At 62.2% G+C, this 16,312-nt stretch overlaps 1 protein-coding gene across 1 annotated transcript; it reads right to left on the bottom strand.

The window, feature by feature from the left end:
- Nucleotides 1-8,735: 8,735 nt before the first annotated feature.
- On the bottom strand, nucleotides 8,736-16,091 carry CCN5 (cellular communication network factor 5). The gene is made up of 5 exons (XM_055140226.1): nucleotides 15,925-16,091; nucleotides 14,473-14,584; nucleotides 13,391-13,607; nucleotides 11,429-11,680; nucleotides 8,736-9,412 (listed from the first exon to the last, which is right to left on the bottom strand). The coding sequence occupies exons 2-5, from the start codon at nucleotides 14,530-14,532 to the stop codon at nucleotides 9,204-9,206; spliced, it is 738 nt and encodes a 245-aa protein (XP_054996201.1). The 5' UTR covers nucleotides 14,533-14,584; nucleotides 15,925-16,091; the 3' UTR covers nucleotides 8,736-9,203.
- Between the last annotated feature and the right edge of the window lie 221 nt (nucleotides 16,092-16,312).

Raw genomic sequence — 16,312 nt, 5'->3', positions numbered from 1 at the left:
TTTCATTTCTTTCTCGTGACCGTCACCCGACTAATATTCACCCTGCATCAACGGTGCTCACCCTCCCCGGTGCGAAGGAGGCTGGTGTCGGATAGGAGGGGGGAGCTGAAGCCAGGGTCACACAGGCCAGGCAAGGGTGAAAAAGGGGTGCAAACGGATCCGTTCTCAGAGGACGTGTTGGGCGCTGCGGCACCGGGGAGGGCGGGGAGGGAAGACCCCCAGCAGTGACGGGGAGGCTTCCTGGTGCAAGTGTCAGCCTTGAAGCAGAGATGCCTGAGTGGCTGGAGCCTTGTGAATCCGTGCTGGGCTGCAGGGGGCTGAGGAAGGGAAACTGGCAAGGGGACAGGGAGGCAGGGGCACACAGGCTACAGCGGCCTGCAGGGTTGAAGGAAGAGCAGTGGCTGCTGAGTTAAAAGTTAAAAGGGGGTGTGCTTGAGTGGGGCCCCCTAAATGGGGCCACTGAATGAGAGCCACTGAATGGAGACCACTGAATGGGGGGGCCACTGAAAGGGAGCCACTGAATGAGGGCCACTGAAAGGGAGCCACTGAATGAGGGCCACTGAATGGGAGCCACTGAATGAAGGCCACTGAACAGGGGTTACTGAATGGAGGCCATTGAATGGGAGCCACTGAATGGAGACCACTGAACAGGGATTACTGAATGGAGGCCATTGAATTGGAGCCAATGAATAGAGACCATTGAATGGGAGACATTGAATAGAGGCCACTGAAGTGATAGCCACTGAATAGAGACCACTGAACAGGGGTTACTGAATGGAGGCCACAGAATGGGAGCCACTGAATGGAGACCACTGAATGAGGAGCCACTGGACAGAGACCACTGGATGGAGACCACTGAACGGGGAACCAGTGAATGGAGATTGCCAAACAGGGTTGCTGAATGAAGACCACTGAACAGGAGCCACTGAATGGGAGCCACAGAATGGCGACCACTCTGGAGCTCATGGTCCACGTGTGGTGGGAGACGGTGGTCAGAGCTGAGCTAAGTCAGGAGCTGGCCCTGGGGAGAGGCAGGTGCCACTGTGGGCCTCACTCACAGACATGTTCGTGGTGGGTGGTAGCCCGAGGCATGTGGGTGTGGGTGGCCACTGCCGCTGCATTCACCAGGTCTGCACTGAGACCTCCCCGCTCTCCGTTTCCGTGACAGGGCCTCTGAGAGGGGGACCCCACCCACCGGGGATGCTGATGGGTTAGCTGAGGATCTCAGAGGACTCGGGGACCCGGGTCTTTGCCGAGGAGCTGGGGCCTGGGGCAGAGCTTTTGTTGAGCGCACTGCCCTGCGTCCACACCTGCTCCCCAGCGCGGGGCGGATGTGCTTCCCGGAGCCACGGAGCCGGGCCGGGCGTCAGGTTTCTGCTCTGCAGCTGTCCGCGGTGCCTGTGTTCAGCTCTCTGCTGCACCCCGTGTCCCCCCACTGCGGCTCCAGCCTGTCCCCGCAGCCCCGGCTGCCTGCTCCTGCCACACCCTGCTGTCAGCCCCTCGCACAGACTCTCGCTGCACCTGGAACATTCTCTCCTGCGTCTCAAGTTCTGTCCCTGACCGACGCCGGCCTCACCTGGGAAACTCTGAGCTCAGCTGAGCTGGAGTCGCCTTTCCTCACTCCTCCGAGGGGGGCTTCTCGGCCCCTGCCACTGGTGTTCACACACACACACACACACACACACACACACACACACACACACACACACCGCACTGTAATTCTGAAGTTCTAGAGCTAAGTGGCCTCCCCGTGATCCCAGCTTGGTCACCTCTCTGTCCCCAGCGCCAGATTCTGGCACAGAGCACGGCCGCTGACCGTGGACCATGAGCAGCTTCCTGTGGAAATGAAGAATATGGGCTTGGATGGGGGCTGGAGCGATAGCACAGCAGGGAGGGCGTTTGCCCTGCACGCGGCCGACCCAGGTTCAATTCCCAGCATCCCATATGGTCCCCTGAGCACCATCAGGGGTAATTTCTGAGTGCAGAGCCAGGAGTAAGCCCTGTGCATCGCCGGGTGTGACCCAAAAAGCAAAAAGGAAAAAAAAGAAAGAATATGGGCTTGGAGTGCAGGAAGACAGGTGTGGGGTCAGGGAGGTGGTTCAGGGGTCAGGAGATGGCCCTAGTTTGATCCCTGGCGCCTCAGCCTCCACTCCTAGCACTTCCGGGCACAGTCTTGGAGGCCCTGGACACCAGTGTGTGTGCGGAGGGAGAGGGGTGCCCAAGAGCCCAGCATTGCCCGCTGGAGCACTGGACGGTGCAACCCAACTGACAACTGACAGAGTAAGGGCCCAGAGCGACAGGAATGTGGGAAGGCCATTTGTCTTGCACGCGCTGACCCAACTAACCAGTGGCACCCCATATGGTCCCCTGAGCCCCACCAGGAGTGATCCCTGAGCACAGAGCCAGGAGTAATCCAGGTGTGACCCCCCAAACAAAAACCAACTGACCAAGTATCTCCAGGAGTGGCGCCACGCCCCCCAAGCACTGCTGGGGAACCCCCCTCCCAAGGACATGGACCTGCCCCATAGACCCCCCCCCTGACTGTTCTGTTGCTTCTCAGTGGTGAGAAATGGGATATGCCTCCACACCCCCACAGTCAAATGAACCAATCAGGCAGAGACACCCACGTCACATTCCCGGGACTCGTGACTAGGCGGTGGGGCCAAGGGGAGTGAAGGACATGGATGGAATCAGACTTGCCCCCTGAGTGGGGCAAGTCCCCTGGGGATGGGGGTGGGCCACTGTCCCGACACGGACCCCGGTAGCCAAGGCGAAGGCAGGAACGGGAGCTGCAGAGACACCGTGAGGACCGGCTGGGCACTGAGGGTGCAGACAGGGGCTGCCAAGAACCGCAGGTGACCTCAGGCTTTGTCAGAGCAAGGACGCAGGGGCCAGACAGACAGGCTGGCGGGCAGGGCCCTCATCTTGCTCAGGTTCAGTCCCCGCGCACCCCCAGCAGAGCCAGGCGAAAGCCCTGAGCACCACCGGCTGTGGCCCCAAAACCCACCAAACAGAAAGACCCAAGAAAAGACAAGGGGCTGGAGGGATAGCACAGCGGGTAGGGCGTTTGCCTTGCATGCGGCCGACCCGGGTTCGATTCCCAGCATCTCATATGGTCCCCCGAGCACCGCCAGGAGTAATTCCTGAGTGCAGAGCCAGGAGTAACCCCTGAGCATCGCTGGGTGTGACCCAAAAAGCAAAAAAAAAAAAAAAAAAAAGAAAGAAAGAAAAAAAAAGAAAAGACAAGGATGCAGATTTCTCCTTCAAATGCCCAGAAAGGGGGTCCGTGTCCCTCCAGTGTGCACCGGCCTCCCCCTCCCCGGGAGAGAGTGTCTGGGGAGAGGGGCCGATGGTGGCCCCCTGGGCAGTGCCCACAGGCCACGTGGGGAAGTGTCAGCCTCACCCACGGCAAGGGAGGCGGGTCCCAGCCAGCGCCTGCCTCACTCGGGGCCCCTGCAGGGTGCTGGGGGGGAGCTTGGGCCTCTCCTTCTCTGGAGAAGCAGGGCTGCGGCTGGCGGCCCAGAAGCAGGGCCCGGCCTCGGCCTTATTTTTAGCAGCGCCAGCAGCCAGCCTGGGTCCCTGGATCCCGCCCAGCCTTCAGAGGAGCAGAAACCTGGGTAAAAGTCGGGCGAGGGGTGTGTGTAGGGGGGTAGTGCAGGACTTTTCCGGGAGAGAGGGGGCCTGGTTCAAAGGACAGGGACGGGATCCGAGCTGCGGACAGCAAGGCCTGGGTTCCAATTCCTAACTCCTCCATGGCCACGCCACACCTGTCCTCAGTTTTCCCGCCGGGGGAATGGGGGCAAGCAGGAAATATACACCACCTGGGGCCCTGCAGCGGCTGACGGAGGGGTGGTCACTGCAGGGCCCGGCCCCCCTTACCCCCTCTGTGGGCGGCGGGATCTCTGCTTCCGGACGCTGGACCACAGCGCAAGTGGGGTCCTTCCAGGACGGGCCCGTGGGGAGAAGGCTCCCGGCAGCGGGGGGAGGGACCTGGGGGCAGAGGCTCTGGCGCACCCCCCCCCCACCGGCTTTCTCCAGCTGACTTTTGCCGCCTCTCATCCCCAAGGCCTCCGGGACCTCATTTTCCTTGCCTCCTGGAAGGGGCAGGGCTGGCGGGCAGCTCCCCTCGCCGAGGGCCCGGCTGGGACCTGCTCTGGCAGATGAGCCCGGAGCGGGCGGGAGCGTGGACGGGCCGCGGGGAGCCGGCTGGTCCCCGGGCAGGTGACTGCCGGGTGCCAGGGGTTCGCACTGGCTCTATTTTAAGCCCGGGGAGGCTGGAGTCGGCGTGTTTCTCGGCTTGGGAGCTGTCAGCTGAGCCAGCGCCTGAAACGGCAACACCCCCAGGCACCCCCGGCCCCCCTCCCCTCGCTCCTCGGAGGGCCTCAGCGGACCTAGTAATTTTCCTCTGTCCCTCCCGGCCAGAGTCGCCGAGGACTTGGATGTCCCCCTTCCAAATCCAGCTGGGAGGAAGGTGCTCCCCAGGGCCGCGGAGTCCTGCGTGTTCAGCACTTGCTGCCGGGCCCCGAGCCAGGAGCCCGCGGAGAGCTCGGCTCCACAGACATGCCCGGCCGGGGAGACGGGCCCAGGGAGGACGCTCGTCCAGGGCGGGGGGCACAGCCACGGTCATGAAGGCACCCAGAGGGCCCCCCGAACCGCCAGGAGTGAGCACAGAGCCAGGAGTAAGCCCTGAGCACTGCTGAGGAAGGAAGGAAGGAAGGAAGGAAGGAAGGAAGGAAGGAAGGAAGGAAGGAAGGAAGGAAGGAAGGAAGGAAGGGAGGAAGGGAGGGAGGGAGGGAGGGAGGGAGGGAGGGAGGGAGGAAGGAAGGAAGGAAGGAAGGAAGGAAGGAAGGAAGGAAGGAAGGAAGGAAGGAAGGAAGGAAGGAAGGAAGGAAGGAAGGAAGGAGACTCCCCATCAGGCCGAATGGAAGTGAGAGCAGGGGCCAGGGAGGGTTCATGCCACAGTGCTTCGTGTGCATGTGAGGCCCTGGGAGTGATATTCAACACTACACACACACACACACACACACACACACACATTTACATACACACACTCACACACACTCACAAACACACACACCACTCACACACATATACACACTCATACACACATGCACACATACACATGCATGCACATGCATTCACACTCACATACACACACTAACACACACTCACATGCATGTGCACACACACACATTCAGACACATTCGTGTACACTCATATACCCACACATTCACACATACATTCACACACACACACGCACACACACACCCCTTCGTGAACACTCTTGCATTCACACACACATTTCTGCACACACACGCGCAGAGTGGGGGCAGCATAGACGGGCGCCCCACACCGTAAGGCCCACCCAGCCCATCCCCTTCTTCCGTCTCTTTCCTCGTCTTTCGTCCCTGGGCCGGTTTGGGTGGTGGTTGCCCAGAGGCAGAGGCGAGTGCTCCCCTGAGTGCTCCCTCGGGCACACGCGCCCGGCTCCTGCGAGGTGGCAGCGGAGGCTCGGGGCTCACTCGGGGCTGTGGGAGCCTGCGGGGACCCGGAGACGGCTCTGGGCGGGGGCACGGGGCCAGCTTCCCTTCCAGGCCCCACGCCCCCCCCCCGGGACCCCCGTGCCAGTCCCAGCACTGAACATTTGGGCCTGCGCTCATGCCAAGGGCCCGGGGCACAGCTGCGTCTCCACTCGCGATGCAGATGCTCTGGCGAGGGCCTGGGGGTCCCCCGGGATAGTCCAGGCAGTGGGGACAAACCACGTGATGGGGGACCCCCTTAAACGTGGAGGGACACCTGGGCGCCCCCCAGAGGGCGGGCTCCTCTTCCTCCCCAAAGAGGACGTTTGGGGGAGATCCTGGGAGCAGACTGTGGGAGCCCCAGGACTGCTGCTGGGTCTGAGTGATGGGAGTGGGGGGCGTTGCCTGGGCGTCAGGGGAAGGGTGAGGAGTGGCGAGGGGTTCACGCTGGCCGTGGGGCTCACTCAGGGTCACCAGGGGCACAGAGAGTCTCGCTCCTCTCAGGAACCCCCGGCAGCTCCCCCCAGGGCCCCCCACTCCGGCCGGGCCTGGACACACCCGCTGGGCTGCTGGGTGGACCACAGGCGCCAGCACGGTGCCCCCGGGCGAGATGTGGGCAGGAACAGCAGGCATGGGGGGGGGGGTGCCGAGCAGGGAAGGAGGCCGGAGGGGATGGATCGGTGGTGGGGGAGGAAGAGGCAGCTGGAGGCCCCTCCTGGGGAGGTCAGACCTCCCGTGTGGCCGGGCACAGACAAGTCTGGGGAAAAGGCAGCCTCAGGAGATTTCCCCCCGGCCCAGAGGGCAGCTGACAGCTCAGGAGGGTGTTCCAGAAAGTTCCTCCTTCTGCACGGTATGGCTGACGTGGGGGAGAGAGACCCATAGCGCCCCTCACTGGCACCTGCTTGAACTTTTATTTTTTATTTATTTTTTGCTTTTCGGGTCACACCCGGCAACGCACAGGGGTTCCTCCCACCTCTGCACTCAGGAATTACCCCTGGTGGTGCTCAGGGGGGACCATGTGGGATGATGGGAGTCGAGCCCGGGTCGGCCGCATGCAAGTCAAACGCCCTCCCCGCTGTGCTATCGCTCCAGCCCGACCTGCTTGTACTCTCAAAGAAGGCCGGGGAGCCCGCACAAAAAGGAAAGCCTCCTGGACCCAGCTGGTCACCGGACACGATCTGAGGCTCCTCTGGTCAGTCCCCCTCGGCGGGCTATGCCCAGAATGACCACCAGGAGGCAGCAGCACCCCACCATTCTCCTTCATGCTCCATTGAAGAAACTTGTCAGGTTTGAACAAACCCTGATGCCCCTTCCTCTCCCTTTGTCGCGGTTGCCCGCTGACTGGGGAAGTCGCACACGCTCGACTCATGCTAGGGAGGCACCTGGTGTGCTCGCTGGGGGAGTCACACAGTGCTCACTGGGGTCATACTCCTGACTTCGTGCTCACTGCATGACCTTAAAACATGCCAATAAAATGAGTTGAAGGGGCCAGTGATAGTACAGTGGCTTAGGGTGTTTGTCTTGCACATGGCCAAGCTGGGGTCAATCCCCAGAATCCCATGTAGTTCCCCCCCACAGCTCCACCAGGAGTGATCCTGAGCCACAGAGCCAGGAATAAGCCCTGGCACTACTAAGTGTGCTCCCCTCCAGAAAAAAAAAGCTATGAAACAACAAGTAAAATGAGTTTAAGAAAAACTCTGGGGCTGGAGCAATAGCACAGCGGGGAGGGCATTTGCCTTGCACGCGGCCGACCCAGGTTCGATTCCCAGCATCCCATAGGGTCCCCTGAGCACCGCCAGGGGTAATTCCTGAGTGCAGAGCCAGGAGTAACCCCTGAGCATCGCCAGGTGTGGCCCAAAAAGAAAAAATAAATAAAGAAGAAGAACCCCTTATCTAAATACAGAAGTGTTCTCAGATTTCCCGGCCGAGGGTGTGGATGGAGCGCGGGGCTCTCCAGCAGTGCTCAGGGAGCCTGGGGATGCTCCGCGGGGGCTTGGCCGGCTGTGCCGTAGGGTCCGAGGCCCCCGCCCACCAAGCACTGCTGGAGGAAGGGCACGCAGAGCGGCGGAGCAAACTGAGGGTCTCGCGCGTGCGCGGTGTGCACCGCCGTTCCTCAGCTGTCTCCCTGGCCCCAAACCAACTTTAATTGAAAAACTCCCCAACCCACCCTCAGCTGCGGATGGTAGTGATGGGAGGCTGTGCAACTGGCAACGGTGACCACCAGGGGGCGCACTTTAGTGGTGACACGCATGATCATAATGGGGGGTGCACTCCTTTACTGGCAGTCCTTTCATGCACATGATCACTAGGGGGCGCACTCCATTCCTTGAGACACACACACATGATCACCTGGGGTCGCATGTTGATTCAGTATGGGGCTTGCTGGGGTTCCACCCTTCCCTAGCAGTATTCACCCACACCAGCTGTAAACTGCTCTGGCACTGGGATCAGGGTTCACGAAAACACACACACACACACACACACACACACACACACACACACACACAGAGCAACATATACTGGTACCAGGGATTGAACTCATGACCTCACACTAGCCATGGGGCCATCTCCCGCCCCACAGTTTTTTATTTTTAAACAAACACACCGGTCACAGAGGAGGGTGTCACTATTCCATGTAGGGGGGTTAGAACACGAGACCACCCCCAGTGGTGCTAGGGGCCCTGGGTCACTCGGCTGTCGTCACTCTAGTGATGTCCGGAGGTTCAGGGGTCCACCCTGGCCGCGTGCTGCTCAGATGCGGGGGGCCGGGGGCCCAGGAGCCACCTCAGCAGCGGCCAGGCCCCCCGTGGCCGGGGTTGCGTGCAGCTTTCTGAGCTCTCCCAGGCCGGTTTGTCGTTGCCGATGACAAACACGGGCTTTCAGACAGGATGTCGCACGGGGGCTGGGGGGGTTTATTGAGGCCGACCCAGTCTCAGGACCTCAGGGTGCATCCCTCATGCTCCCACTCTCACCCGGCCGACGGTGTCTCGAAACTCGTGTGGGGGATGCGTCTGGCCCAGCCCCGCACCCCACGAAGGGTCGTTCTTACCAGTGGACATCCTGTTTCTCCTCGGGACAGCAGAATCCCACTGTGGTTTCCAAAAAGCACCCAGCCCCTGGATTCTGTCTGGAATGGGGTGTGTGCATGCGTGCATCCGTATGTGTGTACATGCGTGTGCATATGTGTGCATATGTGTGTGCACGCATGCGTATGTGTGTGCATGTGCCTTTGTGTGTGAGGTGAGCCCGCATGCGTGCATGTGTGCGAGCACATGTGCGTGCACATCTATGTATGTGTGTGAGTGTGTGTGCACACACATGTGTGTACGTGTGTGTGTGCACACATATGTGTGAGTGCATGTGTGTGCGCATGCGTGTGGAGGTGTGTGTGGTGGGAGCGTTTTTAGATGTCACTAGCCTGACTCAAGGTCTTGCGTGAGCGCGTCTTCAGAGACATTTTCACACGGCTCCAGGGGAGGAGGCCGACTCTGAGCATCTCCTGACCCAGCGGTCAGGGGAGGGTGTCATGAGAGAAGCGGGGGCAAAGAGAAGATTCTAGAGGGCATGGCCCGTCCTCCAGCCTGTCGGAGGAACAGGGCAGGCGCCCCCGTGTGTCCGGGCCCAGGGGCGGCTGAGCCTTCTCCGGGGGTGGGCGTCCGTCTCCGCGCAGGGGCCAGCCGGGCCCTAAGAGGCAGCGTTGGGGGCGCGCAGGCCGCTGGGCAGCGGGCAGGGCCCGGCCAGGCACAGGCGGCGCTGAGGCTCCAGGCGGCAGAAGCGGTTCTGGTTGGTCACGCGGGTGGCCAGCCCCACCCCGCAGGTGACGGAGCAGGGCCCCCAGGCGGTGCTCCACTCCGGGCAGGGCCCTCCGGCGGGCAGGGGTGCCTGGAGGGCTCCTGGGGGGAGAGAGAGGGGGCAGCGGGGGCCAGCGGGCAGGTGAGCAGCCTGCTGGCTGTGCAGCGCAGGCCAGGTGGCACGACCCCTCTGAGCCTCCGCCTGCGTTCACCGGATAGGACAGTGGCCCCGGAGAGGCGAGTGTCTCATGTCTGTCCCCTCCTGCAGCTCCAGAAGGGGGGTGGCCCACGTGGGGGTCCCACTCTGAGGCCAGGAAGCTCAGGAGCGAGGGGGCTCCCGGGACCCCCAGCCTCAGTTTGACCATTCTTATCCCGGGGGGTTTCTCGCCAGGGTCGCAGTCCCTGGAGGACACTGGCAGTGTCTGGAGACAGCGGGGCGGGGGGGGCGGGAAGGGAGGGGTGCAGGTGGCGGCTTGTGGCCAGGCCCAGGGGACAGCCCCCAGCTGGGAAGGGCGCTCAGGGCCAGGTGCGGGTGCAGGTGGGGGGGCGTGTGCGGGGGGGGGTTGCATGTGGGGGGGCGTGGATGCGGGTGCCCTGTGGGGTGGGGGGTGCAGAGTGCGCAGGGCTGCAGCCTCCTCCCCCGGGTGGACCCCACACTCGGCCCTGGGCTGGTCCCCCGGGTGGCCCCTTTGCTGAGCTTGGTCCTGAGTCGCTCCCCAGAGCCCTGAAGAGGCTGCCAACACTCTGGATAGAACATTCCAGAGCAGGTCGTAGGCGACCCTCAGGAAACCAGTATAGTCAAGAACTTGGCCGGAGCCATAGGACAACGGGAGGGCGTTTGCCTTGCACGGGGCCGACTGGGCTCAGCCCCTGGCACCTCATGGTCCCCTGGGCACCGCCAGAAGTGACCCCTGAGCACTGCCAGGCGTGATCCCTGAGCACCTCCAGGAGTGATCCCTGAGCACCTCCAGGAGCGATCCCTGAGCACCTCCAGGAGTGATCCCTGAGCACTGCCAGGCGTGACCCCTGAGCACCGCCAGGAGGCCCAGACCTTCCTTCCACACACAAACAAGATGCTAGAGATGTGGAACCTGCCACGAATTCGAGAATTTGCTCAAATATTAGTTCCCTCCCCGCTCCCCGCTCCCGCCACCAATCTCAATGTTTAGCCACTTGGGATTCGTTTATTTTCCAATTTGGGAGCCTCGTCGGGGGGTACTCACGCCCTCCCTCCCTGTGGCACCAAACCCCTCAGGCCTCATGCACACAGACCGGGTCTCGGGCCAGGGAGCTCAGTGGGCTGAGCACACGCTTGCATGTGGGGGGCCTGGGGGGCCGTCCTCAGCGTCACATGGTCGCCGAGCACTGGGCACAGAGTCGCGTCTGCCTCTGAGCAAACAGAGGCATCAGGGCTGGTGTGGCCCACTCGAGGCGCTCCCCACGGCCCTTACTGGAGATTCTACCTTACCTACTTCGGCTCTGTTTTGTTTCGGGGACCCACAGCCGCTGGTGCTCAGAGCTTCCTCCTGGCTCTGTGCTCAGGGGTCGCTCCTAGCAGGGCTCGGGGCGCCAGGGCCAGATTAAACCCCGGCGGGCCACGTGCAAGGCAAGTGTCCTACCTGCTGTACTCTCTCTCCAGACGCTTTGTTTATTTATTCATTCATTTTTGCTTTTGGGGGTCACGCCCAGAGATGCCCAGGGGTTACTCCTGGCTGTGCACTCAGGAATTACACCTGGCGGTGCTCAGGGGTCCCATACGGGATGCCAGGGATCGAACCCAGGTCGGCCGCATGCAAGGCGCCCTACCCGCTGTCCTACCACCCAGGCCCCTATTCATTTATTTTTGGGTTTGGGGGTCACACCTGGTGATGCTCGGGAGTTACTCCTGGCTCTGCACTCAGGAATTGCTCCTGACAATGCTCAGGGGACCCTGTGGGATGCCGGGGATCGAACCCGGGCATGCCGCGTGCAAGGCCAACGCCCTCCCCCCTGGACTACCGCACTCCCCGCTCTGACCCTCTCTGGCCACCTTATTTGTGATTTTTGTGAGAACAGGAAACCTTTGCTGTGATGCAGTGCCCCCTCCCCGCCCCCCACCTCCCCCCGACCGGCGCTCACCTGGGGCCGACAGGGGCTGCGCCCCGGGCTGCGGACCCCGGTCACACACCCACTCGGGGCAGCACCTGCCGGGCACGGCCACCCGCCTGGGGTGCGGGCAGTCCCAGCTGGGCAGCCGCACGTCCTCACTGCACAGGGGCACGCAGGTCACGCCTCCGTCCTCGCAGCGACACAGGGTCCCGCAGTGGGGCCGGAAGGTCTCCCCGTCCTGGTACTGGCGGCCGTTCACCTCGCAGCCGTCATCGTCCGGCCCTGCGCAGGAGAAGCCCGAGCCCATCCGTGACCCCCCGTCTCCCCAGCCCCTTCCCCGCCGCCAGCCCGGGGCCCCGTCTCTCAGGGACCTCGGCCCGGTGATGACCCCTCTTCTACCTCAGTTTCTTTCTTTTTTGTTTTCTTTTGGGGCCACACTCAGCAATGCTCAGGGCTTACTCCTGACTCTGCACTTAGGAATCCGTCCTGGGCGGGGGCTCAGGGGACCATCTGGGATGCCAGGGATCGAACCTGGGTCAGCCCTGCGCAAGGCAAGCACCCTCCCTGCTGTGCTATCGCTCTACTCCCTGTGGCCTCAGTCTTTTTATCCACAAAATGGGCTGCAGCGGTCCTGCTCTGTGCTCAGAGGTCACTCTTGGCAGTCTCCGGGAACCCCGTGGGAAGCCGGGGTTGAATCCAGGCCAGTCACATGCGAGGCCAACTATCTCCCCGCCGTGCTGCTGTCTACGCTGCCTTCTCCTTCTTCTTCTCCTTCTTTTTTTTTTTTGCTTTTTGGGTCACACCCGACGATGCACAGGGGTTACTCCTGGCTCTGCACTCAGGAATTACTCCTGGCAGTGCTCAGGGGACCATATGGGATGCTGGGAATCGAACCCGGGTCGGCCGCGTGCAAGGCAAACGCCCTCCCCGCTGTGCTATCACTCCAGCCCCCCGCTGCCTTCTTCTTAACGCTGGGGTCCTCCTGACTCCTCGCCGGGATTCAACCCCAGCCCTCATGTTTGTTCTCATGCCGCAGACGCGTGCCAGTCGGATGCCCAGGTGGGAAGAGGCGACTTGGTCAAACTGCCCTCCAGGCTCACCGTCAGGCATTTTAAACAGGGGCGCACCCACCTCCTCTGGGTTCTAAAACTGACTCTCGGGGCTGGAGCAATAGCACAGTGGGGAGGGTGTTTGCCTTGCACACGGCCGAGCCGGGTTCGAGTCCCAGCATCTCATATGGTCCCCTGAGCACCGCCAGGAGTAATTCCTGAGTGCAGAGCCGAGGAGTAACCCCTGAGCATCGCCAGGTGTGACCCAAGAAGCAAAAAAAAAAAAAAAAAAAAAAAACCAAAAAAACCAGCTGTGGCTCTCAAGTGGGGCTGAGTATCGCCCCCTGGTGCTCTTGGCAAAGCGAACAGCTCTGCTCTGAGATCCACCCCAGAGCAGAGTGGCGGAAGCTGCCCCCTGAGAATGGGCGTGGGGGGCCAGCAGGAGACGGACTTCAAGCTGTGGTCCGAAGGCTCCCGGTCTGGGAGGAGCTGGCCGGGAATGTCCCGTGCATGTCCGGAAAGAGGCACAGAAGCCCATCGGGAAACCATCCCCAGCCTTGTTGTGCATGTCAGGGCAATGGGTCTGAAAGTACCAACCAAGTCGGACCACTGTGAGGCTGCTGTGGCCGGTACTGTGGACGGTACTGTGTGGGGCTCTGAAGCCCATGAGCTGTCAGTTTCAGTGGGGGTTCGGGGGTGGGAGGAGGATGATTTGAAAACCCCGGAGGGATTCCCAGAGGAGGAGACATTTGCAAGGTGACAGTAATTTGGACGCGCGCGGAGATGGGGGAGGCTAGCGGGGAGGGGGGGCGCCTCGTCCGGGCGGAGGCTGGCAGGGGAGAGGCCCGCGGGACCCTGGGGGGACGGAGGGGGAGCCCCTCCTTTGGACCCCAGAGCCTTTGCCCTCCCCGCGCGCCCTCCCGCGGCCCCCAAACCTGCTTACAGAGGCACACGGCCCCCGGCGCCCCCGGGCCGGCCCCGCGCCGGCACACCAGGCCCTGGCCGGGGTCGCAGACGTGGAGCGGGTCGCAGGGCTCCCCCAGCCGGCGCGCGCACACCCGGCAGCAGCCGCAGCCGTCCAGCACCAGGGGCACCCCCGGGGGGCATCGGGGCGCGGGCCCGGGGCAGGCGCAGGGGCCGGAGCACAGCTGGGCGCACACCTGCCGAGAGAGGGGACAGCGCTCAGCCGCTCAGCCGCGCTCCCGACCGGCCCGAGTTCCGGCGGGGGCGGGGTCCGCCCCAGAGCCCCCGGGCCGGCCCGGACCCCCGAGAGGCAGGAGCAGGGCCTCAGGCCTCGAGTTCCAGACTGTGCCCCCCCCCCGCCGCCTGTTTCTGTTTGGGGGTCAGTCCTGGCGATGCTCAGGGGTCACTCCTGGTGGTACTCGGGACAGTGCTCAGCAGCCGCGGCCGCCCGGGGCAGGGTTGGACCCGGGGGCGCAAACGAAACCCCAGAGACTCAGCCTTCCCCCCCCCCGCCCCCGCCCTGCCCGCTCGGTGGTGCTGAGGCGTCTATGTCTTGTTCCGTTGGGTTTTGTGTGTGCTGTGCGGCATGGAGCCAGCTGCTTGCCCTCTCTGAGCCCGGCTGGACTGGAAACGGGGCGTAATCACTGGGTGGCTGGGCACACTAGGCGAGGCCAAGTGTCCATTTGAGAAATGTCCCAAGCACTTCTGGGGAGAAGGCCAATATTCCAGGGTCTCCTGTTCCTCCCCCGTGCCCCACCCCACCCGGGGACCCAGTTAGCTCCAATGCCCTGTGGCTGAGCTTGCAGACCCGCCCCCAGCAGGCTGTGCTCGGCTCTGCCCTCGCCCCGTTTCCAAAGAGGGGCCTGGGAGGCGGGTGGGGGGAGGCTAAGTCCTCTCTGGAGCCCCTGCTGTGTGCCGGTCCCACCCGGGGCGTCGCAGCTCAGAGATGGCCGGGAACAGCTGAGTCACACAGCAGCGCTGGCCAGAGGCAGGGCTGCGCCCCGGGGACCTCTGTGACGTCACCCCCCACCGTGCCCAGGGGCAGGGCTGGCGCCCCCTTACCGTGGGCAGGAGGCCGAGGAGGAGGAAGGCCAGGAGGTGAGTGGACGGTGCCGCCCTCATGCCACTGTCCCCCACGGAGCCAGCCTGGAGCTCGGAGGCAGGACCTGTGAGTCTTTATGTCCCGGAGGCTGTGAGATCATTCTCAGCATCGCTCACACTGACTCACACACACACTCACACACACTCACACACACTCACACTGACACACACACTCACTCACACACACTCACACACACTCACACTGACACACACACTCACTCACACACACTCACACACACTCACACTGACACACACACTCACACACTCACACACACTCACACACACTCTCACACACACTCACACACTCACACACACTCACATTCACACTGACACACTCACAGACACACATACTCTGACTCACATACTCTGACTCACACACTCTGACTCACGCACACACACTCACACTCACACACACATCTATATACTCACATATTGATACACACACTCTGACTCACATACACACTCTGACTCACACACTCACACACACACACACACTGACACACAGACCGACGCACACTCACAGACACACACACTCTGACTCACACACTTTCACTCACACACACACATCTATGTACTCACATATTGACACACACACACTCTGACTCACATACACACACTCTGATTCACATACATACATACTCTGACTCACACACTCACACATCGACTCACACAGCCACTTTGACTCACACACACACTATCTCACACACACTCTGACCTGCACAGACTGACTCACACACACATCCACTCACACACAGACACACACGTCCAGATAGTCAACACTGACTCACACACATTTATAAACTCACACTGACTCACACACACTCACACACACATCCACACTCTCACAGTGACCTGCACACACATGCACCCATGCTCTTTCACAATGATTCACAACACACATTTTCACACTGCCCCAAACACTCACACATACGCACACCCATACACTCACACTGACACACACACACTCTCACAATGCCTCACACACTCACACACACATCCATACACTCAACTGCCTCACACATACACAGCCTCACACACATAACACACTCTCACAGGCTGACACACCCACGCGCTCTCTCACACACACACACTGCCTCACACACATAACACACTCACAGGCTGACACACCCACGCACTCTCTCACACACACACACTGCCTCACACACATAACACACTCTCACAGGCTGACACACCCACACACTCTCTCACACACACACACTGCCTCACACAATACTGCCTCACACACACAACAGACTCACATGCTGACACACCCACGCACTCTCTCACACACACACTGCCTCACGCACCAGACTCCCACAGGCTGACACAGCCCTGCCCTCTCACGCCGCCTCCCGCGCGCTGCTGTGCGTTCTCGCTCCTCTTCCCGCCCTCGTGGGCCACGAGCCCCTTTACCTGGGGGCGGGGGTGGGAGCCCGTGGGAGCCGCGGCCGCCAGTGCGGAGCGTTTGTGCGTGTGTGAGCGCCAGAGCCAGTGCCAGCACCGGGCCGGGGCCAGGCTGGCCGGGCCCGCGGCTCCTCCCTGCCGGCGCCCGCCCAAACCTCAGCAGCCCAGACCCGGGCCCCCCGCCTGGCCTCCGCGGAGCTGTGGGGCCAGGACGCGCCCAGTGGGCAGCCCCTCAGCCGCGCTGACCCACGGCCCCCACAGCCCTGCGGCCGGATTCTGGGCAGCACCGGCGGTTTCTGGCTGAAAGCTTGGCGGCCGCCCAGAGGTGGTGTGACCGGAACACCATCCCAGGAAGCTCGTTTGCTTCACATGGGGGCCTGTCGCGCCCGGGCCCGGC

Source organism: Sorex araneus, chromosome 5 (assembly GCF_027595985.1).
Source record: "Sorex araneus isolate mSorAra2 chromosome 5, mSorAra2.pri, whole genome shotgun sequence".
NCBI classification, from domain to species: domain Eukaryota; kingdom Metazoa; phylum Chordata; class Mammalia; order Eulipotyphla; family Soricidae; genus Sorex; species Sorex araneus.
The sequence above is the reverse complement of the archived record's forward strand: the minus strand, read 5'-3'. Positions and strand labels throughout refer to the sequence as shown.

Coding starts and splice junctions, on each gene's coding strand:
- CCN5 (XM_055140226.1), bottom strand. CDS start 14,532: ATGAGGGCGGCACCGTCCACTCACCTCCTGGCCTTCCTCCTCCTCGGC. Junction 13,608..14,472: donor TCCTCGGCCTCCTGCCCACG/GTAAGGGGGCGC, acceptor CTCTCTCGGCAG/GTGTGCGCCCAGCTGTGCTC. Junction 11,681..13,390: donor GCCGGGGGCCGTGTGCCTCT/GTAAGCAGGTTT, acceptor TCTCCTGCGCAG/GGCCGGACGATGACGGCTGC.